Below are 27823 nucleotides of genomic sequence, written 5' to 3'. Positions count from 1 at the left end.
AAGGCAGCATATGAGTATACTTTAGACTGTGTTATTCCGTCCAGAGGAGATTAAATACATCTTTATCCAATGCAGATAATAGACAATCCTGAGTATGAGCAGGTTTGTGTGAAATTGGATCAGCGGTGATACTGGCCTGGTTCTTTGTGACTTGCTGCACAGTTGCACCAATCTTGCACGTATTAAGAATGCAACCATCAAAGATTAACAAAAGCTTTTAGTCATGGAAAATAAATGTGAAAATAGAGGTGCAGGAGTACAGACTTCACTGTAAGTTGCTGACATGTAAGCTCCTAAATCACTTAAATGTGCTTGTGTTTGTTTTTTTTTTTTTTTTTTTTTTTTTAAATCCTATCCAGAAGATCTCCGGTTGTTCCCAATATGTGTATACCATAAATTCACACTTCACGTATTATCCAAAACAAATGTTTTGAATATTTATTTTAATGGTTTTTTGTTATCCACATGTATTGCAGATGCAAGCATGAAGGGATTTGATTAGCTGAGGAGAGCATTTTCTAAAGCTTTTTACATTCAGGTGACTGCAAGCTGGTATTGGCAGTGAAAGGAAAAACAGGAGAGAAGTGTAAGTGCAGTTAGTTGTCTTGCTTGATAAGCTTTTGGAACCTGTCAAATATTATTGTAATTGGACAGCATTAGACAGGAATGGAATAGAGTAACTGTAATAGTTGCTGTAAGTAAATGGAGAGGACTGCTAGCTGGTCCTCTTCTGGCACTGAAAAAAACAAGCAGTTGGGGCCACTGTTGTAAAAGTGGAAAGGCACTCACTAAATTATGGCTAGATACCAAATCCTCCTTATTTTTAAAGGTAAGTGTCATGGCATGCTCTACAGATTCCCAGATTGGAGGATCACAAAAACAGCACGCTGACAGAGTTCAAAGTTAAGGACCAGGGCTGGGGACTGTGCTGGAGTGTATCCTGGGCAGCCAGGGAGAATTTATACTGCCCAAATGCAGCTGTCAAGATGAACTCAAAGCTTTTCTCTCTCCCAATACCTCTCTCCTCTGTGCTAGGTGAGGTACCTCTTATCCTTTTTCTAAACTTTGATTTAAAGTGGAAGTTTACTTTTTGTAATAAGAATTAAACTAAACTTCAGATTTGGGATTGCTGCCAGTATCTCTGTTTCTTCTGAATACAAATTGTGGATTGCACCTTTCTCTTAGATGTTTCATGTAGAGTGATTACATGGGGAAATTCACCCTTGAATTTCCAGAGTACTCTAAAGTCCTTGTTTATCTTTTTGCAGGAAACCCTTACTATTACCAAGCACTGGGTAATTCTTATGTCAACAGCAGCTTTGCAACCAAAAGAAGGCAGTGGTGTTTTCAGTGAGGAAGGGGAAAAAACTGTGGTTTCTCTGTGATGTGAATGGGCACCTATAACAAACACAGGTGTGCTGACAGCATTTGATTTCCCACATAGTAAAGCAAACTGTCTGGGGTATATAGATTTTGCATTCAGACTTGCTGAGCCTAGTATTTCTTTAGAATATCCCAGTGACCCTGTTGTCTGTGTATTCATTGTCTGTACCTCTGATACAATTTATGACAGAGATTTATTAGTATTTTCACACTGGGGACTAGGTACATTTTATGACAGAGATTTATTAGTATTTTCACACTGGGGACTAGGTACATTTTATGACAGAGATTTATTAGTATTTTCACACTGGGGACTAAACTGAGGTTATTTAGGTGCTTTAAATAATATGAAAAGATACTGAGAAACCAGATAGTCCAGGAAGTGTGACCAGAGGGAGCAGTGTATCTGGCACAAGGCCACTTTAGCATTCACCTTTGCTGTTGCCATGATGCTTTGCTATCACACTGAAAAGCCCTCAGTTTGTGTTTCTACTATGCTCAGCTGTATCAAGGGAATGGAAAAATCACACGATCATACAGTGCCTTGTTGTCAATCTTCTTGTAATACATCAATAGCTTAATTGCAGTTTCAAATTGAATAATTAAATATTTTTACTGGTATATTTTCTTTACAATATTCATGTGAGTTGAGAAGGAAGAGATTTATTGATCACTAATCAAATTCAGTGGTTTATCAGTGAGACACCTCACTGCTCTATTTATACAGTTGCAGTTGTATAGAAAAAATAGGGGGGGGAGGGGGCAGTAGTTCAACACTCACCTTGAATGAACATGGTCATGCAATATGGCTGGCCTAGAAGTGGGAAGAGTTTTGTTGTGTGACATGGGGCCATGTAATAGTTGAGTGAAATGCAAGGGTGTATCTCGTGTTGATGAGTAGGGACATTTTGTTTAGCACTAGACTAACAAGGAAATAGTCTGCAGCAGAAAGGGGATGTTTTCTGGATTGAAGATGAACATCATAGTTCTGGGTTTGGTTGTTTAATAGGGGGATCCTGATTTTTTTCCTGGCTTGATGCTTTTAAATTTTGGCTTCAGATGTTTTTGAAATGGCTGAAGTACTTCTGCTTCATGCAACTAGACATTTGCTTGCAGAAACAGATAGAGTATTGACAAAGGCACTATTAGATATGGCCATATCAACAGTGGAAAAGGAAACTAATCTATAGCTGAGCCTCTGGATTGAGGTCTGTTCCTGCCTCAACAATTCTGTGATTTTTACTTTCTCTTTTTTTTTTTTTTTTTTTTTTTAATGTTTCATCTGTAACCCTGACACTAAAATCTAGTTCCTCCAGTAAAAGCTCCTGGAAAAACTGGAATTCAGCTTTGAAAATACTGTTGCGTTGAAGCAGGTGAAACCAAATGTGAAGGAAGAGGGTAGGGTGGAAAGAATCCAAAACAGCAAGGACTTTTATTTTTCCTTTCATTTCAATAATGTTATGGTGACTTCCATTTTTAAGTTGATAACCTTCTTAATAATGCAGTACCTCTCTCTTTATCTCACTGGGATAACATCATTCTCAAATGACAAAAAAAAATAGTTTAATGAATAATTACAAATTAGTAGATGAGTTCTCGCCCAGAAATAAGATCCCCAGATAAACTGGATATACTGTAATGTGATGGGTACTGACAGTAACCAAGTTGTTTTTAAAAAGAAAGGCATGATTGATCATTTAAATTTTCCCTTTCTACTGCCTCCTTTTTTCTTCAGTTGTAAGTAAAGCTGTATCATGTGTATGTTAGTCTGTTCCCAGATATCCCAAGAAATTTACAGCTAGCAAGGCAGAAATTTTCAAGCATGAATGAGAATAATTACCTTTTATGAAGGAAACTCAGTTTTCTGATTTGTCGTCTTTTAAAATATTTGGTCTTTATTTCACTATTCTAATTAATGGTGTTATGATATGCTGGACATGTTATGAAGATATATATTATGTTTATGTCAGTGGAGTTTCTAAGCTTTGTTTCTTGTTACCTCTGAGAAGACTTCACACAGTATTTGTGACTACTCCACTTGTGGTGTTTTTTGAAATAGACTTGAGGATTTTCTGGAACTAAAAAGTATTCTTCCAGAGTGACGTGAGAGACAGAATACTCTTCTAATTCACATTATTTACCTATTGTCCAGGTGAACAGCTATTTCATTTAGGAAAGGTTAGTTTATTCCCAGTGACTCGAACTTGCTTTTGTTAGTGGATTATGTCTACTGCTTGCTGATGGGCAAAGTTTTTATGATTTTTATTCTGTAGGTTTTCAATGAGGAGTCAGCCAGAAGTCTTTTTAATCTGTGAATGAAGTTTAATGAATCCTTGCTAAATCTGCGGTGTAAAGGCAATCTTTTCTCTTTGTCTCTTCACTGATTCATTAATATAGCATTTGGGAACTCGCCAGTAGTAATACTAGACAGCTCTTTTTGTGATCCAAGTTTTCATTTTAGATATATTCAAAACCGAAATCTGAATTAAAGCTCTGTGGTAAAACTTAGCTTGTGTAAGGACCGGCAGAATGGAGCAAATAGTTCTGCCTCTGAAACACTGTCTTTAGGTTGGGTATTTGTAATTGGTTTTTCCAAGGTTGCTACCAATATGGTTTAGAGATACAAAGTGATTATTTGAATACTAAGAGACATCTCCTAGTCTTTATTATTTCTTTTTCTGTAATAACTAATTTAATTGATAGGGCCCCAGTTACAGTGTCAAATTAGTCTCTTGAAAAGGTCACTGTTGAAGATCTACAAGGAGTAGTAGAAAATTTGGGGACAATTTTTTGTTTGTTTTAGTTTTTTAACAATCATAGTTGACCTGTCTTAGGTTCTGCACAACCGTGTTGTTACAGGTTCAGGGAGATAGAGTCCTGATCAAATGTGAATATTGGATCAAGCTGGATTGTGCTTGAGCAACTGAGCAAAACTTATTTTAACTTTTTCAGAAAATTTGACAGGAACTTTGTTGCTGTTGAGCAGGAAGCCTAACATTTTATTTTTCTAAGATGTGGAGTGTTTGACAGGGGCCTAGCTGTTTTTTTTCTTTGGCCCTCCATAACAGAGAATATATTATATTATGTATTTGAAAAGCAGTTCTAAACTGTTCGATCAAAAATGTTGACAGAACACAACTGTAAAATCGCAGTCTCCATGAATGATTATATTCTGCACCTTTTTCTTGAATATTGGAAAATGAGCTGATTGCTTTAATAAATTCTCACCTATATATATCTTCTCATTTGTTTTAAGGTTAATATTTATGAAATGTGTCTTTCCACATACAACTTGGTTATGCTTAATAGAATATAATTTGCAACTGTTCTGCTTTGTCTTGAACTGTAAAATTAAATGGAAGAGGAAGCTGGGCTGAAACAACTTGGATTCAGTGCTATATGTAAATGGTGTTATTCCCTGTGTTACATAGGAGTAAAAAGGGTGATTTCACTGCCCATTAAAAATAAGAATTCATTGGTGCAACAGTAAAAATGTAACTGGTAAACAGAAACGGAGAAGAAAGACTATCATTATCAGGATGAGAATTGGCAACCCAATTGCTGATACTTGCTGTTAATCTATATATTTTAATTAATATATCATTTTGGAGTAAGAGATCATTTTTTTTCCCTCTCAATATATTTTATGCACTGCATTATTACAAGCATTTTTCAACATCTCTTGCAATACAAACTGCAGTCCAGTCTCTGAGCAGAGAAAGACTATGTTTCAAATAAAATAAAAAATAAAAACCATTATTCAACTTTATTTGCATGCTTTAATCCAGAACTGGTTTAAAACTTATATCAATAAGAATAAAAAATGCTGAAAATTTGTACAAGGAAGTATCACGTGAATGTGTTCATTAGTTCTTGTAACAGTGATGCTCAATATGAGCTGTCATAAGCAGTAACTGATTTTTGTCCACTCCGTAACTCAGAGATGTGTTAGCAGTCTGCACTGTTAAAGAGGTGAGTCTATAAAGGCTTACACTGTGTTGTGCAAACTAAGATTCTTTCCTAAGATCAGTCCTGCCCAGGAATACTAGCTAGAGTTCTTAGGACTTCCTCCGCCTTTTCATAAGTTAAATTGTAATATAGGCCAACTACAAATGCAGACTCTCTTGGGTTTACTTTTTTTTCTGGTTATTTTTTTAAGTAATTTTATTAATGTTCTTAGTTATAAGTAACCAGGTTAATTCCAATAGATTGAGTGACCTACCTTGCCTGTTTCAAGATAAACTCATCCTTTCCCAAGTTCATTAGAACTATGGTAATTACCTAGTACTCAGAATTAAGATTGTGATTCAAGAACTGCCCTGGTTCTTAGGTGCCTGGCCATTGTAGCAGAAACTGCAGTCTTGAACTAAATACCTGAGGTTTCTCCTTAATGGGTGCAAAACCATGAGAATGTGTGTCCATTTGGCCATGTTCAGGACATTACCAATGGGAGCTGCCTAAACCCATCAGTAGTGAATGCAATATCTCAAAAATCCAGCAGATTATTCTGCTGGGAAAATCCAGAATCTTTCTAGGATCTGTGGCTCTTCCTTAGTACCTTTCTGTGCTTGGAATTAATAGCCCTGAACAACCTCAGTGGGCCTGGGTAGCCATGTGGCTTTAAAAATCTAAGCAGAGAATTGGTCCTGTTTCTTAAAAAGGTTTGCAGGATAGAAAAGTAGGCTTAGTTTCTTGCCTGGAGAAATTCTAATGCAAAAATTTTAGCTTTCTCAGTGCTCAGCTTTCTCAGCTGTGAGGTTATTAAGGTGTTTTTGGACAGAGAACTTGCTTGTTCTGTCACGTTGGAACTGTTCCACTTGGTAGTGGATGCATGTGTGAGAGATGATTTGTAACTCCCCAAAACAGGGACTGAGAAAAATAGCCTGAGAACGAGATAATGGATGGGAAGGAGTAGAGGCCCTCTGACCTGAGAAATGCCTCAAACACTTCCAAGTAACAAAACTCCAGTCACGGGGTGGGTAATGGGGAGGCTGGAGCTGATGGGGCTGACTGGCTTGCAGGGGGGCACAGCTGGGGAGGGAGCCCTGTGGAGACAGGATGGTTCTGCTGTGGTGCATGTGGTAAAGTTTCAAGGGCCATGTGTCCAGTGAATGGCCTTTGCTTCGTTATCCTCAAAATGCATATTAAAGTTGAGACTTCTGCATATGCTAATGAAGATTAACAAGATCATGCTACTTGTATCATCCCATGAAACACCTTACCCCTCCCCATACATGTGATGTGGATAGATAGGTCGACTTAGATGAGGGACCCAAGGAAAGTATAAATTGAGGGGGCACAAGGAGTGAAAAAGCAAGCAAGCAATAGATAGAAAGAAAAAAGAGGATGTGAACAAGTGAAGACGGATGCATCTCTGACGAACTTGGATGGGACCAACACAGGACCTTGGACCAGTGATCTCTATTTCTCTATTATTTCTCTCCTTTTCTTTCTTCCCTTTTCCCTTATACCATTAAGTAACACAAGGCATACTGTATTGCCTGCCATAATTCATCACATATTTAGCCAATTATCGTGTATCCAGTTAGTACATTGTGGGAAATTAATAAATGTCTGGACTTTGAGACTTTTCTCACCATTGACCACTGTGTTGGGGATTTACTAATCTAAATCACTTGTCTCCCTGGTCTGAGTGGGACGTGACAGCATGTAGCTTCATTTTTATTTGAGAACTCTTTAAACTTTGTTGATACTTTTGAGTTTGGTGTTTGTCCTTTTTCAGTTTTGTTTTACTCAGATACATATCTTCTAATTCATAAAGTAATGCAGTATACCTAAATAGGCTGTAATCTGTGAAGGGGGAATACCATTCTAGCCATGCTAGTCAGCCTTTTTTTTTCAGTCTTCCCTGTCTTTAAGTGTTATAATTCTAAGGATAAAAGCCCCCATCAGATCCATTAAGAAAACCTATTAAATATCTATTAAGCAATTACTTTAAATAATTTCTTTTCTTTCTACAACTGTACAACATAATCAGAAGTTTCACTTGATTTCATATCACCATAAATAGTGATCAGTGGTAGTTCTGTTTTAGTCTAGTGAACCAATGGACATTGTATTCTGGAAGCATTCAGTTTGTTGGCATTGATAATGTGTGAGGCTCTTCTGTATCAGATAGAGTCCTTTTTGAATCCCTGGTGCATTCATAATGCTGAGCACCGGTTGCTGCTGTGGTAGCAAAGCATTTTATGAGTTTACTGATTCATGGGAGACACTGTCTTATTTCCCTCCATAATTAAAATCTGTTGTTTTGTACAGTAATACATGACACAATGTACATGTGTTCATTATTGCACTTCATTTCTCTTGCCTGTGATTTCCTTCAAGGCCAAGGAATGCAACATAAGCCTGTTACTAGTTATCCTGCTGAATAGGAGGACACCTCCTGTCCATACTATTTTGCAGAAATACTGAGTGACTGCTTTAAATGTCAAATTACTGAACAAGGTAAAGGACTGTCCTGCATTGTCTTCTGGCTGGGTTTTCCTCTTGGGTGGAGGATTTAAGAATCATCCAAGCATAAACTGCATCCACGTTTACATGCCTGCAAGTACAGTTAAATCAGGAAAGGCTTCCTCTATGAATCCTGCAAAGGGATTAGAGGTGGCTGCAAAATTCAGCAGTCTTAAAGACTAAAGTGTCTGTGTGCATCCCAACTAGGAGAAGCACAAATGTTCAGAGGATTTTGCCAATGGGACTTTGAGTGCTGGAATAGAAAAAAGATAGCAGTAGTGTATGGATGTTGGACTTGGCACTTAAATTCAGTGAAGTGCTGAAACATCCTCAAGTGATGACAGATTACAGTTGCTTTGAAGTTTTGTACCTTTTCCTTCTTTCTCCATCTTGAGGATACTGTTTGCTTTCTTACACACCTTGTTCATTTGATGTGATTCCACCATAAGGTCTTCCACGTGAGAATTGCCTTTTACTACAAATATGCACTGAGCACTTAGGGAACTTGGTGAGCAACACTTAGCAATCTTAAAATCTAAAAATGTTCCTTCTTTTCTCTTCAAGAGAGCTCTCTTAAAATATGGGATAGATATTGTAATGTCAGTCTAATTACATTGCAGCTCAAATACTATACGTTTTGTGTCATTCGACCTTCATTATATTATCAGAAGCACCTTTTTTTTTTGGTTGTTTTTTTTTTTTTTGTTTCTACTTATTGTGAAAACTATCCATGTGTGCTGTTATACTACAGTTGGTACCATGGAACTCCAGGGAGTAGGAATTGTATTTCTTTTTCCATGACAGTCAGAGCTTCAACAGTAATTGAAATGAATACTTTCATTATGGATAAGCCATTTATGTGATCTCATCCGGACATTTGCAAGATAATGCAAGCCAATTAAAATATTCTGGAAGTTGTGTGATTTCCAGAGTCATGTAAATTCCTTCCTTAAAGGAAGAAAGGAAGAAAAAAAAAAAAAAAAAAAGTGTTTTAGAGTCTATACCAGTTAAGATCTCATCACAGTAACACACAGTAAAAGCTGATTTTCAATCTTGTTTTGTACTGAAAATGTTACTAGGAATTGCTTTGTAGTTTTGTTTCTGCTTCCACTACCAGTGATTGCAAAAACAAAATGTCATTGCCCAAGAAAACCTATCTTTCTTTTCTTTGATTTATTTAAATACAACCTGCTTGAGTTAGTGTCTTGAGTAGTTAAGCATCCTATGGGATATACTGTCTGGACACTTAGTGTTTTTAGTGGATCTCAATGATTAAGTTTGTTTTTGTTTGATTTTAATCCCATTTTTCACCCAGTAATCTAAAAAAAAAGAAGCCTGCGGTCTCCTGTTTGTTTTACAGAAATGCAAAGGTGCATGAGTTGAGTGTCTGGAGCATCACCAAGACTGTAAATTTGCCCTGCAGTGATGCTGATAGAAAGCATAGCTGAGAGCAGTCTTGTGCATTGGTCAGAGACCATCTTTCAGATCTCACAAATGATTTCTGAGGGAAGATGGTAGCAAGTGGAGTAAGCCAAGAACATGCTGGCTAGTAACTTGTCACACTTCTGTCATTTGATCACATCAGATCACATGCCCTTCCTCTAGCTAGTGGGTTCCTAGATCTCACTTTCTATAAAGAGTAGCAGTCAAAACTTAGCAGTATTTTTGCTGAAATTCCCTATTGCTTCTTAGCAAGGTTTTTATCATTACTTCCTTACTGTGCTTGATATCTGACTTTTCTATCATTCACCTGTTACAAGAAGGTTATTGGCACTTGTGACAGAAAGGATTAGGCATACATGTGCAAACTATTCACAGTTCAGCTCTATAAAAGTAGGGTATTTTATATAAAAAAAAAAATAAGGGAGTAGAAGAGATTCAGAAGAGTAAGGGCTTACAAGAATGCCTAAATTGGTGTGCACTTCCATCTGGTGTAGTATATGGCTTCTGGGTTTTGATCTGTGGAAAGCATCAGGTATTAACAAACTGTACAAAGCTAAGTTTGTATAAGAGAGCAGAAAATCATATGAAGCAAATGAGGTTTTACAAGTAGGGAAAATCAAGACATGCAAACCACTGAATAAGATTAGTTGTGGGCCTGGGTACCCATCTTGCCTCTTAGCACAATAAGAAGAGATTTGTCAGTGGGAAGTGACCGTTGTCTCTGGGGTTATGAGCCATGTGATACACCTGTGTTTTATACAGCAGTGTATGGAGAGTACAAACCACAGTTTTTCCTTAAACGCTGAACATATGTATTTTTTTTAGCCAGCTGCTGAGTTCTCACAACTATTAGCAATGTCAATAGAATTACATGGTAGTTAACAGCTGTGAGGCCCAACAGCTGGCTGTGAGGCCGACCAGTAGTTTAGAATTCACTTAGTACCGAACAAAATTCTTTGGTTTTGAAGTTTTAAATTCTGCGGGTATGGACTAAGCATCAGATAGAAATAACAGTCCTTATAACATATGTACTTATTAACCAGATTAGATTATTGAGGGGTTTTGTAATCGACTGTTTGGTTTTCAGCAATTCTATAGAATTTGCTCTGTGGACAGGAAAAAAGGTATCACTGTTCCTCATCACTGGCACTTGTCCAGGTGCCAGCAAATGCAGCAGATTGCAGAGAAATTTGCAGAGTTCATACCAAGAAATACAAGTACAGCATTCTTAATCATTTGTAATTAGATTTAGATTTCCTTCTCCAACAAGTTCAAGTGCTCTATAGCTTGTATAAGAATTTCTAAGATGAGAAAATCCATTTTGACCATTTCACGGAAAAGGGAAACTATGAAGAAGAAACTTGGCTCAGAAACTTTGCTTAGCTCTAAAAGTAAATGCTAAATATCTAAAAAAGAGATCATAGTCCAGGACTATTGTACTTCAGAAGAGTAGTGTGCCTTTTTCTGTTTTCATTATGTCTAGTATTTATCCACATTACTCAGCTTCTATTTATGAAGGACTGAGTGAGAGTCAAGGCAAGATAACATACGTAAGCAAATTCAAAGTTGCCATTACATAATTGTTTTCTTGGAACACTTTTTAGCGTAAACCATCTTCTGTAAGAATAGGATCAAGCTCCTGACTGTTATTTTCTTTACAAAATAAAGGAGCAAACAAACAAAAAACCCCAGAACCTTGGAGTAAAGTGTGACATCCTGTAGTGAGATACAGTTTATCTGCTGAGAAAAACATTTGTAAAGGTGCAGTGCATTTCAATACATAGAAACATTTCAGTCTGACTCTCAAAATGCAAAGCTTATTTATGTCCATCTCTAGAAAAATGGCACACTCATCCATGGACAGGGTCTTCTGTCTGTACCTGTAAGAGCAAGTAGCTAATGCTGAGAGCTGCTCTTGTACAGTGATTTCAAATTTCCCTAGAGTTATTAAATGCCTGCTTTCAGTAATGGATTTTTTCCCCCTCCCTGGAGCAAAATAAATGCAAAGAGGAGTATTCTTTCAAACAGAGATTCAGTAGTAATGATGGGTGTTCAGTGGCTCTAGTATACTAAGCAGTGCTATATTAGAGTGGTCTGCTTCTCTTAACCTGCACATCAGCATTTTTTTTGTTCTTTATGAAGGCTCTGAGATATTTCTAGAAATCATCACTACCTAGAGAGAAGATACAGCTTGCACCTGAGAGATGATATAGTTTCCTGTTTCAAGTTGTTATGTTATAATTTTTTGCTGTTCCACCGTTATGTGGAAACTGTACAACACAATAAAAGGTCAGAAAAATTATGCTTTATGGGAACCAAATAATCTTTCCAAACATGCATCCCTTTGTCTCCTTTTTTTGTTTGACTTGCAAGCTCTGATCAGACACACTGTGGCTAAGTTGCTTTTTTGTTTTGCTTTCTAGGCTAAGGAGGTTACCCTAGGGTGTTGCGAATTAGTAGCTATCACAGAACCTACCCATAAAACAAAAACCTAGTACTACTGAAAAGCATGTAATAAATAAGAAAAATAATTAACAGCCAGTAATGCTAACTTATCTGATGCCCCAGGTTTCCTTGTGAAGCAGAGGATGGTAGTTCTTAGGGGCTGAGAAGTTGTAGGCACAATACATTAGTATTAATATGATTGATATTTGCTGGTATGCTTATCCCAAAAAATTCATGTTATTTAAGACCAAGCAAAACATAAATTCTGGCACTGGGTTAATTTTGTGCTTTGAAGGAGAGAGGACAGTAGTTCACACTCTCTCGGTCTTCTGTGGGACAGGAGGGATTGGAAAGGAAGATGGGGAGGGAGAGGACACTTCCAGACACTAAAGGCATCACACCACCTCTCACCTCACTGCCCCACTCACCCACCACATTATTCCTGGTAGATCACATTACATTCCCACTCCCCTTCTCTTCAAAATAAGGTGTTGGATGGGGCTTTTAGTTTTCACTCCTGCTGAATTGAAGACAGGACAAGGCTTCCCTCATGAATTGGGGCTTATGAATTGTTTTTTAGCTGCTCCTTATCAAGTGACTATAATACACTTATTGAAAATATCCTAGGCTGTGAAAGTCTCATATCAAGCCGTAATTAATGGCTTGTTTCAGGTAATATATATATCTATATCTCTGTCACCTACATAATAACTTGTATTGTATGTATTTTTGCCTTCCTCCTTTGTTATACTAATGGAAATGAATGGAATGACTGATTATAAATCATGCAAAGCTTGTGGTTAAAATAAGAATGGATTCTGGCAATCAAGTCCAAGGCCAGAGTTGATAACTGGGTTGTTTTTCCTTCTGTAGTCAGATGTAGGAGGCAGCAATAAATAATCCATTGTGTTGTACCTCTGGGGCCAACAGTTACAGCTTCTCAGGAGGAAGCAACTTGATTGTGCCTTCTCCTTTATCCCAGTAACATGCAATGTGAAGAAGCTGCTGATGTCTGCTCTAAAACTGGAAAGAGCTGTGGCTAAAAGCACATGGGTGGAGAAGGGAGACAACAGTGGATGTAACTTAATGTTTTTCCTTCCTCCTTCTCTTTTGATTCAAGGTCTTGCTCTGTATAACATACACCTCCACATTTGAGCTGAATGGGAGTTCAGTGTTGAAGATTGCTGAGGTAAGTGCCTCTGTCATATCACTGCTTGTGTCACTTAATGTTCCCCGCTACCTAGAGTGTGTCTTCCATACATACCCTGAAACTTAACCAGTCCAAATCACAATTACCATCTTAAGGACTGGTATTACCTTATGTCTAGTGTGAAGAAATAGTTCCAAGTCGGACAGGGTTGATGGGCTTGCATGGGAAGGCACTTTGGAAACTGATTGGTAATTGTACGTTACAGTGTTGTGCACTTACTACTTTACTTTGCCATTTGCGATAGAAAAATTTCCTTGAGTTCTTTATAAAACATCACTATGCTGATTCTTTACCTCGTGCAAGTCTAAAACTAATGAAATTTCCTCAAGGGAGGTGTATAGACCGTAATGTGCCATGTTAGCACAAGTGCCACAATGTGCTTCGTTAGCCTTGTGTGTAACTTTTTCCTAATACATCCAAGTAAAAGATTTATTAAACCTCTAGATATATAGTGTTGTTCTGGTGCTATTAGTCATTCTTCTCCCTTTGTTCCATTAGATTTTAGTCTAAGTTAAGTTGTAAAGGAGCTTTGGCTGTAGAAAAACATACTTGTAGGTCTATTAAGTGAGCCTTTGTAGATGGATGATATTTTTAGTACAGTGTGTAGCAAGCCATGGGACTGTTTGTTCAGGTTAGAGGAAAATGCACAAGAACACTTAATCCTCCTGTGCAGCACGCATTGATGTGTGCAGAACATATTATAAAATTATATTGTTAATGTGGTATGGGGAGAGCTAATGTCCATGGAGCAATGTAAAGGTAATACGCGTGTCCTACAGTCCAAGTGTATGTAGACATATAGAGACATGTTCCTTCTCAGGTTTTGGTATTTTGTGGTTTGTTTGGTTTTTTTTTTTTTTTTTTTTTTTTTTTTTTTTTAAGAAGGAAGATCCCATATGAAAATAGCTCACTTTATCTGGAAGTTACAGTATTTTCTAAGTTTAGGAATAAGATTGACCTTGCATTGTCTTATTAGAAGCTGAGAGTGGGGTTGTAGGTATAACAGGGAAACAAAGAAAACAGCTGTCAGTTTGTAACAAATGTGTTTTAAAAGGCAGGGATACAACATAAACAATTAGTGTATATAGCATATACAGGATGAGAAAAAAGTAATTATCATTCCAGATGTCCTGCACAGCTTAAGTCTTTGGTTTCTCTTGTGTTATGTTAGACCATAAAGTATAGCTATTTTTGGAGGTCTTTGTAAGCCCCACCTGTAGAAGCTGTAGCAAGGATAAACTAAACTGATATTCTGAGCAAGCCACAACTTTTTAAGTTTTCCTAAACCCTCCCTTTATGTCAGTGTCCCAAACTGAAGAAAATAAAGGTAGTTTTCCCCGCTGCAGTTCTTCTCAGCAGACATTCTATCATGCAAGGCAAAAGCTGGTGAGCATCTCTTTGCTGTAGGTAGAGCTCTAACTTAGACAAAATACTTGCTGGGAAAAGTATTTAATGGCTTTAAACCTGTCACATTTCAATCTTTCAGAGTACTGCCTAAGACTTGGGTAAAATGGCCAATCAGTCATGCTCTGTGTGCTATAAGCTGTATCAGAAATCATATTTTCTGTTCTCTCTGTAAATTTGGATAATATCAGAGCTGCTACTCATTTAAAGCATCCTGACAAATGGCAGTTTTCTTTCACAGATTGGAGTTAAACTCTGATGTTCTTGGTAGTTACATTTTCATTCCCAAATGGCTAGCCTGGCTCTTAAAAATCTTTGCTAGTATAGTGGTACAAATTAGCACAATGATTGTCCTTTTTCTGTTAAAGTGAACAGGAGCTCTGATGCAGGCTGATGAGATGTACCAGCAAAGCAAACAAAACTTTCATTTCCTTCAGGAAATTGGAACAAGCAATAAATACAGAGCACACGTGTTTCTATTTGGAGTGTTTGGAGGTACAGCTATTTTCCCTACAGCCCTTGAGAAAATATTGCCTCAGTGAATGCCAAGGTCTTTCTAAATAGCAAGTCCCACCAAGCACATACATGCTTCCTCAGATTCCTCTTGTCCAGGTTTAGGTCAGGCAAAGGCTTTTAGCAGCTGGAATCAATATACCTTTGTATCTGAATTCTACAATGTATAAGCAGTAGGAAACAGAAAATTATTTCTGAGTTCAGCATTTGCTTAGCCTCAGCATTTATTGTTTTGACTTGCTCGAAGGCAAAGGTGGCAGAGAGGAGCTTTCTGCTATTTGACATTTCTTTCCAAGTCAGTCCCTTAGTTTTCCTAGCCTGCCCTCTGTAGCAATGTGGAGCCACTGCAGAGTTAGAAAGGTGCTGGCTGCGTTACTGGTAGAACTCTGTGAGGATTCTCTCTGACAAACAAGGCTACAATCTGGCCATTTGAAACTGCCTGATTCTTCTCAATTCATGTATACAAAATAATGGCACCCCAAATCTTTCTGAATATTATCAGCTTCAAATTAAGGAAGAATCCAACATGAAGAGTACTATATTTTGTGGCTTGAGTATTAATACTATTGAAAACAGACAAAATCTTGCTTTGTGCACCTTCCCATGCTTGCCTAGACCCCTGCAAGAAAATTTAGTTCATGCTGTTGCTTGTTTTTATGTGTGTATTTGTTACTTCCATCTACATTTTGGAAGTTTGTTTTCTTTGACTGTTGTGTTTCATTGGCTAACCCTACTGTGTTTTGCTCTTAGTTATGTTTTGCATGCCATAGAGCTGGAAGTACCCGAATGCATGAAATGATCAAAATGACCATTGCACACCTCCTTGGGGCCCTGAGCTCTAGCATTTTTACTGGTGCTTCTTCATCAATGGCTTTTCAAAAGGTACCCTGCCCAGCCATTTTAGAACACAGGCCTTCCATAAGATCGGAGCTTAAGTAGACAGTACTATTGCTCATTAGCTGGCATGGGGAGGGGAGAGAAGAAGGAGATATCAACCATGCTCTTTCCAGAAAGTCAGCCTACCTCTAAGAATGGTATTTCATCAATTAATTCTGGTACTCTAGACGAAGACTTACACCTCAAGAGAATGATCTCAGCAGCACTAGGATGGTTTGGCCTCTGCTAAGGGCTGTATATGGGTAACAGGCTCTAGGGTTTTTTGTACACTGAAGTTCAGGTGATAGCTGAATGATGGGCAGAGTTGATCCAGGCCTTCTTTTCACTTAAAAGACCATCTTCATCACTGACTGATGGTTCTCAATCTAAATAAAATCCCTTATTTATTTGGGTGGATCTTGAAATCTTGAAAAAGGGCAACGAGAATGAGATACGCTGTCAGTTCGATCCCTTATATCCTGCAAATACATACAACTGTAACCTGCTCTACTGTATTGTCAAAGAAGGTAATCAGTCGCAGTTTGTCATTTGCATAGGGTTTCCAGCATGAGATAACAAGCGATACACATACACCTGAAAAGCTCTGGAATGCTCTCTCTCAGTGTAGTTGGGAAATAAGGGAAAATAAGGCAAGAGTCATAGTTAAGTATCTTCCATGTGTGATGTCTTGGATCACTCACTTAAGATATAGTTTGTATCCAGGAAACTCAGTCATGTTTTCTTGTGCTTTTGGCTTTTATGAAATGCTGAGATGTGAGGAGGTCAGAAGGGTTTTAGGAACATGCTTATGTTGTTTTCGACTCTAATAAATGGAGAAATATGTCAGCAACTTGTTAATCTTAAACTTTCTAGCCTCGAGTCCGCAACCTTTTTTTCTTACTCAGTAGAATAGCTTTGTTTCATTTCAGTAGGAGTTAGAAATGATCGAGTCTTGTCTGTGTGCCCATGTCAATACTGATTAGGCTATGTAATCAGATCGCTTTAATTTTTCCCTCCTAAAAACTCATCCTCATTAGGGAACTATAAAAATGACTTTACATTATATAATATCCTTCTCATTCAAAAACATACACCAGATGTATTTATATATAATCCTCATGTATATCAGGTATACTATATATTTCTATTTTTAATTTTTTTTTCCACAGCTAGTTTAATTTATATTCATAGTTCTTCTCACTAGCTATATAGTCAAATGATGGTAGACTAAAGACACAAAGACTAAAAAGTATGTGAACAATGTGAACAGTTATTTATTTCTTTATTTTTTTTACAGTCATTGTTAATCATAAAACTCAGCGTAGGCCAGAGGGCCAAAACTGCTTCTTCAGATCACAGTGTGAGAAGACTGAATTGTTCAGTTCTGTCACAAACCCACTCAGCTCCATCAGGACTGTTATCCACTTAATAGTTACTGTGCAGTAGTTACAGTAGTTACTACAGTTACAGTGGCTCTTGCAGAGACGAACACCTCCCACAGAAAATCTGATCAAGGATAGACATTGCATTTTGCAGTGTGCTGTCCCCAGGATCCTAGCTTAATTATGCTTTGGCAGTTATTTGTATAACATCATCTGGGACAAAAGTCAAGCACAACTCTGGTCATAGCACAGTGTCAAAACACTGCCAGCAGCTGGGCACGGACCTGGAAACTGGATGATCCATCAGGGTTCTTCTGTTGCTACCTTGGCTCCCGTGGGAACTCTGAGCTGAGGAGCCCTCGGCTTGATGGCCAGTTATTCAAAGGCAATCATTTGTGTTATTTGTGCTAAAGTTCTCTTGTATTTTCGGTGTTAGGAAAGGCCTTCAAAGGCTTTCAGATGTGCTGTAGTATGTAATCGTTAATTATAGAAAAAGTAGCAAATACCTGTACAACAGAAGCAACAACCTTAACAAATTGGAGGGTATTTATATTGTAGATACAGACTCGCAGAGTGATAGTTACAAGTAAGTATCTAGAAATGAACATTCAAAGCAGCATTTCATGAAAAGCAAGGCAAGTGCTAAAATCGCTTGGGTTTGACAGAAGGAGACTTTGCCAATTTTGCCCTACCATTCCTGCAGCTGTGAGACTGATGAATTGCATGTTGCTTCTAGACGCTACTTAGTCAGTTTTCCATATTGCTGAAAACTTCTAATGTGCTAATAAAGCAATATGAAATAGTAAGGAAGGCTGACTGTCTGCATGCGAGAGACCTTGGTATCCTCCTAAAATGTGTTACTGGTAAGTTACAGTTCATATCTATGTACTGCTGTCTTGTTTCCTCATCAGGTTTGCATTGAGACATATGTATCTAGCTGTCACCAGCGGAGCATTAACACCGCTGTGCGGGCAACCCTCAGCCAAATGTTGAGTGACTTGACTTTACAGTTACGACAAAAGCAAGAAAACATGGTGAGCCTTCTGGCGTCAACAAATGGTTCCATGTCCATGGCTGCATACCTTTTTGTTTCTCTGAATGCAGTGTATTGTACTGGCTTGTTGTGCCTTTTGGCTTTTATTTGACACTTCCACCATTAATCCTGTTTAAAAGGGGCTTTTTGGGCTCTGACTCTGTGCCTGCCTCAGGGCAGTTTATGGGAAATGCAGCTCTCATTGTCAGATCTATGTGGCTGATTTTTATGTTTTTTCTCCTTCCATTAAACAAAAAAGGCTTTGTTCTGATGTCAGGATGCCTTGGCCTTTTCCATTCTTTATTTTCTTCACTTGTTTTCCTAAGGTACACTGAAATCCTTTTGCCAAAAGTTTTTGAATGACAAATATTTACATAAACAAAACAAATTCTCAACTAAGGAAAGAGAAATTGATTTTTTTCATCTACTTTTTAATAGAAGATAGTTTAAGCTCATTAAAATCTTTGGTTGGTTATTAGCAAAAAAATAAATTTTATTTATTGCATTATTAAAATCCTTGAGAGCTGCTTGAATGAAATTCCAGCACATTGTTAGCAAAACTATAAATGTTCTGGCCACGTATGAAATTACATTGGCTTCTTACATTCGTTCATGCTGTTTTGTATATTACCATATTATCAAAACAATACTATTTGTAGAAGTCAGCTTCTAGTTATTAGGAAATTTTAAGGACTGTAGTTGAACAGAATATTTTCTTTATATCTGTTTTAAGTTAAGATGATCACATCTATTTTGGATTAGTAGACTAGATTACCTTTATCCCAATGAGCAACTGAAGAACAGAATTAATCAGTTTACTCAAACCTTCTTAGCACAAACAGAAGATAAGTTTATTTTACTAGTCAAAACATTTACAAAAAAAAACCCAATCAAAAAAAACCAAACCACAAAACAACAAAAAAAACAGTAGTTTTGAAATTTCCGTTTGAGTTTGAAAGCTGGATTTTGTTAGTTCTGTTCTTAGCTGAGGAGTAGGTGAAAGCATGAGAGCTGCATTTAATTCCTAGCAGTTTGTTGTTGATGCTTGAGAGAAGAATTTGTGACCCCTTTGTGCACCGATAGGAAGAATCCTATACTGCATCTGAGCCAAATGATGTAAGAGTTCGTTTCCATTTCCTGACTGCCATTAATTACAGGGTTGTCACTGTAACATTAATGATGACAATGTGATAATCTCTCGAATACTCAATTGATTTTGGTTTCTAAGTACATTGTGAAATCTAGACTACACTTTCCTCTCAGTTATATTCAATACGACTTACATGCCTAGTTATTACTGAGTTGATTTAGGTGTAGGAAGTCATTTAAGGACTTACAAATCCTCGTTCAGCTCAGTGAGATATGAGTTCCTTAAATCTAAATGACTGTTGAAACAGATCTTACGGAATTTTTGAAAATGTTGCAAAAACTTCACTTAAAAAACCCTAGCAAACAAAACCCAAAACAGATAGAGGGCATGGATTTAAGAAAGGTCTGCTGTTAAAGTATTGTTTCTACAGTGTTTTTCTGCCCTTTGCACCAATTACATCACCTTTGTCTTTCCTCACCAGGCAATTGAAAACCATGATGTCTTACAGAAATTCAAGAATCAAGGTATTTGTAACACTTTTTTAGCGACTCCTTCCAATCCAGCTTCTTTATTCTTCACTGTCCTTTCATCAGCATAGAACTGTTTGATGTCACAGAAATTGAATCTTCAGAATTTCTTAACTTCTGCATAGCTTGATGCTCTATGTGTTACCTGTGGTAAGAACTGAGACAGCCCTGTTAGCTCCTGATATTTTCAGTTGTGTCTTCATTTGGACCACAGTAACAACATGGCACTCAACGTAGTGATAAATGATTGTTTCAAGGCACTAACTTCTGTAACTAAGGAGTTTCAGTGCTCTGGAGAAAGTTTTAGTAAGTAGCTGTACTTGTTAAATTGAAAAAAATTCATGGAGTAGAATGTGGGATCTGAAAATGATTGCATTACTGTATTTTAGGCCAGAGACACAGTTTATAAAATGGCAGCTTTTGAAAGCGCATCACTAGCAAAGATCTGTTCACACTTGCCAAATGATTATTTTACAAAAGAAATTTTTTTCTACTCTCATTCTGGCTTAAGTTCCAACATTTTCCCTGACAGGTAAAAATGAATCCTGCTTTTGACCTTCTCACTGGATATCTGCAGGAGAACTTGTGTGGATTGAGGCTAAAATCTTTGAAGTGCACAAATATCCTCTTTTAAGATCAGAACCTGATCAGACATAAGAAGCTGTGTAGTAGAGACAAACTGCAGGGAAAGATACAGAAATTTTAGCTGCCATGTAGATATACTGGACCCAGTCCTCTTTTATTATTTATTTGTATACTTATTTTATTATCTGAATTGGTTTTCAGCTAACCTTCTGTAAATGTATGTAAGCAATCAATGGTCTCTCTAGATTTAATACTACAGCTTTTTCACTGTGTGGAGATCACTTTCCAATCTATGACTTTTCATACGGGATCTTTTCTATGAATTTTGGCAGCCCTGCTCATTGTTTAGCAGCTCTGAAAGTCCTTGCAGTGAACTGGTATTGTAATCCAGCTGCACCTATGTAATGCCTCTCATCTTTGTCCTTTTTGGAGGTACTTCAGCTGAGTCTCTTTGTGATGATGTTGTATCTGTCCTCACTGTGCTCTGTGAGAAGCTTCAGGCTGTCATAAAGTGAGTTATTTCCATTTATAATTTGAATTTATTACCTGGAGATTAAGAGTTTTGTTGATACATGTGATTATACTACTGTAGTTCTGGAATTATGGAGCAAAACTGTGCTTAAATTAAGTGTTTATTAGGGGAAGTATTGTCCATGATGCATTAATTTAATCCACACTTGAGATGAGAAGCTAATTTGTCACCTTTGTGCACTGTTCAGCTTTAAAGAGCTTCCAGTAAATCTAATCTCTAAGTAACTTCCATACAGCAGCAAAATACTTGTCAAAGGAGAAGCTTTCCTTTCCGGCTTGAAAGCAACCACTGTAGAGTGAACAACAGTTATGAGACATGAAAAAACCTAACAGAAACAATATGCAGAATGAATTAATATGTCCTTCTTAGAAAGATTACATTCATCAAATTGAAATAATTTGCATTACTAAAGTATTCCTTACATTTAGGAATATCATACACTCTACCTACTTGGAAATGCATGAGTGTAACTTTTGAAATGTTGTTATTATGGGCAGCAATAGGGTGTTACACTGCATTAAAATACTAGAGTCTCTTGTTGGCCAGTACTGTAAGAGTAAATACTTACTCATGCATTAAAAATTACTTCCTGTGGCATTCTTGCATAGCTTGAGTAATGGTTTATTAAGAAATGAGCCAAAAAAAGCCTTAAGTGTTAAAGAGGTGACCAACCGAAAGCAATGCAAACATTACAGTTATTTAAAAAATAGAAATATAACAAGCTAGAAATAATTCGAGTTTCAAGGGAAAAACAGGTTTTCACTTGACAACGTTGTTTCTGCATCAGTAAAATAAGAATTACCTTGCTACTACTGCCAGTTGCAAATTGCCTGAGTGATAGTGAAAAAGTCAATTGGAAACTATTTTAAACGTAGCATAATGTTGTCTCTTTGTTTGACCTGTATGTCTCTGAAAGTAGCCTGTGGTGAACTCAGGGAAATAGGAGATATACAAAAAAAGCATGCATCGGTACTTCCTTTTATATGCTCTACCATTTTCAGGAAACCCATGCTTAGGAACTTGCTTGTCTCCTGAATCCTGAAGCTAATTCTGAGAGTAGGTACAAGCACATTGTATGTTACAAGTGTATAAATTCCAGATGCCCACAGAATCTTTCACATTCTTTCTCATGAAGCTCACTTTGTGTTTATGGTTTTGACAGAGTAACGGGCAAGGACCTGAAAGTTAGGCATGACATCATGCGACTTTTTGCCTATAGACATTGACTTTTGACCATTGTGGCTGCCACCAAGAAAAGATAGAAAATAACCAGAAGAGAGCAGCCTAAATGCCCTTCAGATGGCCTGAAGAAACTATCCAAACTATCCACTAGACAAAAATATTCTGTCTCCTTTTCCTCTGTTTAGAGGTTCCTTCCTTCTCAAGTTTTTTGATTGAATTTGAATAATTATTTCTGGTTTTTTTCCTCTTTTTTTTCACATAGATTTTGCTTAAAGTAGCATATCACCACATGTGATCAATACAAAATAAATGGAATGATAAATGTGATAACACCATTCTTCCAAAGGAAGAAGCAAAATAAATCACTGCTGTAAATTGCAGTATAATTTTCAGGTGAACTAGTGTAGTTATTTTAGATATTTAAATAACCTTTGTTTTAATGTGACATGAATGGCATCTTTTCTCTTTGCCAGTGACAATCGGCAACTTCAGCTTCTTTACTTGGAGTGCATCCTCTCCATGTTAAACAGCTCCTCTCCCAGCATGCACCAGCACAAAGGATTCACTGATCTCATATGGTGAGTACATCTGAAGACTAGTGCAAATATTCAGTTTGTAAGTATAAAAGGAATTTCTCCCTCCAGCCATGCAAACAAACCTGTAGTAAATCTCCAGATGCAAGCAGAGCTTGTTGATAATCTACTGTCAGTTCATTCTGTGCCTCATATAAGGTTGGTTAGGACCTCATGCTCAGCTAGCACATTAAATCCCTGTAGTGATTATCACTGTAATGAAGTCTAGTGTATATAGCCAGAACAGAAAAACTCTTCTTTTTTTCTGCAACAGTTTGGATTCTTGTGTGGCATTAAATACAAAAATATCCTACTTACAGTAGGAGGGTGCTATAGAGATTCGTACTAGTCTGATACAGTAATACAGGAAGATAAACAGCATTCATGTCAGATGGTGTTCTGGTGACCAGAAATGCTTATGATCTGCATTGTATAAGGACTGAGGCTAAATGGTCTTTATGGTGCTTCCACTTTATGAAGAAATACTCTTTTAAATACACTTCACCAGAAAGGCTTGACATCTTTAGTGTTCATGTCTACCTCAGAATTGTTTGATACCATCACCTCAGAGCACCTGAAATAATCCTTTTCCTTCTTTAAGTTTGCAATAGTGCTTTTTTAATAGCATATAGATAACTGATTCATAGTAATAAAGCAAGAATGTAACTAATATGCAGTTCCTTGCAGTCCATGCCCATCCTGTGACCTTGTTGGGTGATAGTGTCAAGAAAAGATATATGTGACTGCTAATAGCAAGTGTGTTTCTTGTGCTTTTACTCTGTAATGTTTGAAATGGAAGTGTTTGACTTGGGTCCAGTTCTAAGGATGCAACGTGTAGAGGAACCCATAACTTCCCTTGCTGTCCCAGTAAAATCAGTGGCTTCTGCACTGGGAGGTCTTCAGGTTGATAACACTTGGCAGTGTTGCATAGGGACCCTGTGCTGAGGCCTCTGGGAGCTCTAATGTAAGAGCAGAATTTTCTCTTTCATGGCAAACCCATTTCAGAAGTTTCTGCCCTTGAATTTCACCCAACCCTTTGTTTATGCTTATGTGACTGACTGTGAGGCCATCCTATAAGCAGGATCACTGAAATGATCTCAGTTAAAAGAAAAGACTTCTTGGTTTATTTTAAATTTACATAATTTTGGTGATCCACTTTATGCTGCAAATCTACAGGTGTTTGTATTTGTAACTGAGTGTCTTGATGGCAACCCATCAGGGGCAGGACTTCTTAACCTGTATTGCTGACAAGGAATATGCATCTTCCAGCTGAATGCTTAAATGAAGTGGAAGAAAACAAAGCAAAACAAAACAAAATACTAGGAAGATATGAAATAGTTTAAACTGCAAACATCATTTTGAATATAAATAGCAGTATAAGTACACACTAATCCATTAGCTGTTTAGTGAAGTTGTGAACCAAACTGACAGCTGTCTGTTCTTTAAGGAACTGTTGCCTGCATGCACGTAACTTTCTGGCTGTCATTTTGTAGCCAGTTCTCAACAGAAGATGAAGAAGGGAGCAGACAGAGAATATTTGGCTCTGTGTTCTTCTGACAGTGTTCTCTATAGTTTGGTGCAGAAGCACTTTGATGGGACTAAGAAGTGTGGGGAATATGTTGCTGTTGCAACCTGTTATTATGCCAGCTTCAAGGCAGGCATGTTTTTTAAGCAGTGAATTGATATGTTTTGGAATGTACCTGATTGGAGAAAGAAATGGAATAAGAAGACTCAAAGTCATTATCTGATGTCTGATTAAAAGTTGGTTTTATTTCTGTGACTTCAGAAAACTGTGCTGTTTTAGCAAGCATGTTAAGAGAAGCAATGAAAGTTCTGGACTGCAGAAAAATCTTGAGAAAATAAGGTGTACTTACCTATGCGGATGTGTTATTTTTTATGCTGAATCATTACTTGTCATTGAGTGTTTGCTCTAGGCACCAGCTTGAACCTCTGAGACATGGGTGAAAATCAGGTTTGGGACAGCACTGTCATGCAGCACTCCGCTTTTTAAATTAGGGTCTTGCAGACTGAAGTAAAATGTCAAGTGCATGAGTGCAAAGCTGAAATAACAGCTAATAGAGCAAAGTGCTGAGTTGGTTTTGGCTCCAGTTTCACAGAAGAGTGATCTGCTGGTGTGGAATCACTTAACTTGAGCATTCATGCAGAAAGACTTTTGAAAGTGTATAGTGGCATATGAGGAGTTACACTGCACACTTTGAGTTACTGTAGAAGGCTTCAATTATGTTCTCAAAAGCCAGCAAAACAGAGGCTTGCAACTAAGGGTGCTTACTAAAATACATGCATGTGCAGTTCAGTGATGGAACATCAAGCCTTGTAGTTACCATAGATTGGATTTATTTGGTCAGGTTTTTTTAAAGCTCACAAGTTGGACTGAAGAAGAAACACTTAGCAGTAGAAACCTAGAATTTCTGCCTTGCAGTGGGTTGCAGCCAGTGAAAGAGGCAGTCATGCTATCCTGTAAAGGACAGCATTGTGCGGCAACATGAACTTGCAAAATCAGTGCCATGTTTATAAAGCACCCAGAAGTATTTCCATATGTACTAGCATGCTGATGTTTGGGAGATGAAAAAAGCCTGGCCTAATTTGTTATTCTATCTAATTGCTGCTGTTGACTGATCATTAAAACAAGAGTGTGTGTATCATTTAACCATGGGTTGTTTTCTTTCATTCTGTTCCTATGAGATTATTTTTTTCCATTTACCATCTGCTGCTTTTCTCTTTCTCAGGAAACAACTGTGTCCAGCCCTAGTAGTAATCCTGGGAAATCCAATCCATGACAAAACAATCACCTCTGCCCACAGCAGCATCTGCCTTGAGGCTGATTCACCTTCCCCAGGGATCTCTGATCATGGCCGGGGTTCAGGTTGTTCCTCCACAGCACCTGCCCTTAGTGGGCCTGTTGCACGGACTATATATTATATTGCAGCGGAACTGGTTCGACTGGTGGGGTCAGTGGAATCCATGAAGCCTGTGCTACAGTCTCTCTATCATCGAATACTGCTTTACCCACCACCTCAGCACCGAGTAGAAGCTATTAAAATTATGAAAGAGGTAGGATAATCACATGTGCAAATCCAGGCATGTAAAGCAAAATGTTTAGTTAACAGTAAATGTTGCTGATATGTGCATACCAGTCGATGCCATACCTTAGCACTAGGGATGTTGAAATCGCCCTTTCTGAGCACAGCTGTTACATCAAAGCCACTCTGACAAATTTTTAGTTTTATAAAGTCATAATAGCTATATTTGTCTCCATAATGCAAGCTGCTATGGCAACTTCATCAGTGTTCATGCTGTGGTACTGCATGAAGCAGATCTTATCACTGAGTCATGACTGTTCTTTTGGGTGAGATACAGTATAGCGATCCAGTTCTCAACTTCTTTGGCATCTTTCCCCACTCTCTGCTCTTGCTAGAAGGAGACATTTATCCTCACAGTGTAGTATTCCAGACATTAAAGTGAATATATGCTTTGATTACATGCCAGGTTTTTGAAAAACAGTTTCCTTGAGCTTTATTAGAATAGCCACAAGGAAGATGCCAATGTTTTAAGTGGCCATGTCAAGACCGGTCCATTCTGGCCTCTTGCCCAGTGCCTCTGACAACACTAGAACTGGAGCACTGTTAGCAGCAGATGAAAACTTGGACTCTTCCATTTCACGTGTGGTTTTCTTCTCACGTTGTAGAACACAAGGCAACTTATGTAATTTATAGGAACAGTGGTCTTTCAGAAGATTTTTGTTCTAGCTTGTGCATACCTACGCTGTTCTGTGTCTTAAGATCTCTCCTAACACCACACAGCCACCCACTGAGTTGTTGTCTGAACTGGCAGTCACCCTGGCACTTGTCCTCCTCTAATTTTAAACATTATCAAGATGACAATGGACATTTTAGGAAAAGCTCAGTCTAACGTTGTTTCCTGCAGGACATACCTGTTGTCTCTTTCTGCCTATTAACACAAGCTTGTTTGTAAAGCCTTCTCCTTGTATTTCCTGGTGGGCATTAACAGGACACCTCCCAGCAGATTGAGTCAGAAGGAATCACCTTGCCTATCTTTGCATGACTCCATCATTTGTAACTGGATGTCTGAAGGGAAAGGCTCCCGTTGGTATATAATATAATGCAAGATACTTGCTCTATATTTAGGCATAGAGATCATCTTGTGTGCAGTATCAGTTGAAACATACTCAGTCAAAAATGTAAAGCACTGGAGAACATTCTATATGTGATTCTTGTTGACTGTTCTGCTCTTCTCTAATTGCTTTTCTGCCTTTAAAAAGAGGAAAGTTGGCTTTAATATGTAGAACATCAGTGTGTTGTATTCCTTTCTGTGAGAAATTATAGTACTGCTACCTTAGGTTCCAGGGCTTGATAGAACTATGACTCATTTATTGTATTTAAATAATGGTTATATAATCCTCTAGTAGCTTCTGTTTCTTTTTCTTTCAGATACTTGGCAGTCCTCGGCAGCTTTGTGATTTGGCAGGGCCCTGCTCTTCTGAGTCAGAATCAAGGAAGAGGTCTATTTCTAAAAGGAAGTCCCATCTGGATCTTCTCAAGCTGTATGCTTTGTTTCCTCCTTTAGCCTCTTTTCTCTTAAACTAGTGCACACAGGACACTTAAACAGTTGTACCTTCAGAAGCATACCCAAATATGAGCCAGGGTATCTCCCTGGGTAAATAAGCTGTGAAAATGGAAGAGGCCTAAAAGCTCTTACTGGTTTGTCATCCGTCTGGGCCTGTTTCTAAAGGCATAGATAACTACTCTGTAGAGTTTGCCAGAATCCCCAGTACTGGTTTACAGCTGGAAATGCTTGGGTTTGGGTCCCTAAACTTGCAAAGAAATAACTGTGGTCTTATTCAGAGATACATTTCCAAGATAAAGTCAGAGGAATTTTAATCAAAAATTTAAACATTATCAGAGTGAGCAAGAAGGATTCTCAGTTCTTATAAAGATCGTATCTTGTAGATAAGATAATTTTTAGGACACAGATGGCTTAAATTTAGCTTCAGTTGGGTGTTGAGAGGTTTTTTTCTTACTTACATTCCTCCTTACACAAGTGTAAATGCTTATCTCTAAGGGAAAACATGCTGTGCATGCTGGTACAAATGGATGGTAACTGTTTCCCTTTACAGAATGGCCATGACCACAT

The 27823-nt window shown here is 37.8% G+C and overlaps 1 protein-coding gene across 5 annotated transcripts in view; it reads left to right on the top strand.

Annotated features, from left to right (window-relative positions):
- ARFGEF3 (ARFGEF family member 3) overlaps nucleotides 1-27823 on the top strand; it is a 93267-nt gene that overhangs the window by 22736 nt on the left and 42708 nt on the right. For 4 of the 5 annotated variants that reach the window (XM_032983093.2, XM_032983092.2, XM_032983091.2 and 1 more), the window contains exons 5-11: nucleotides 12866-12934; nucleotides 18042-18164; nucleotides 19735-19777; nucleotides 20798-20876; nucleotides 22553-22657; nucleotides 25399-25723; nucleotides 27121-27233. In XM_032983093.2, coding sequence (XP_032838984.1) covers nucleotides 12866-12934; nucleotides 18042-18164; nucleotides 19735-19777; nucleotides 20798-20876; nucleotides 22553-22657; nucleotides 25399-25723; nucleotides 27121-27233 — 857 coding nt within the window. The remainder of the gene's footprint in view (nucleotides 1-12865; nucleotides 12935-18041; nucleotides 18165-19734; nucleotides 19778-20797; nucleotides 20877-22552; nucleotides 22658-25398; nucleotides 25724-27120; nucleotides 27234-27823) is intronic. The other variant, XM_032983094.2, reaches the window with a different exon arrangement.

This window comes from Tyto alba, unplaced genomic scaffold (genome assembly GCF_018691265.1).
Source record: "Tyto alba isolate M040663 unplaced genomic scaffold, T.alba_DEE_v4.0 Super-Scaffold_22, whole genome shotgun sequence".
NCBI lineage: Eukaryota > Metazoa > Chordata > Aves > Strigiformes > Tytonidae > Tyto > Tyto alba.
The sequence above is the reverse complement of the archived record's forward strand: the minus strand, read 5'-3'. Positions and strand labels throughout refer to the sequence as shown.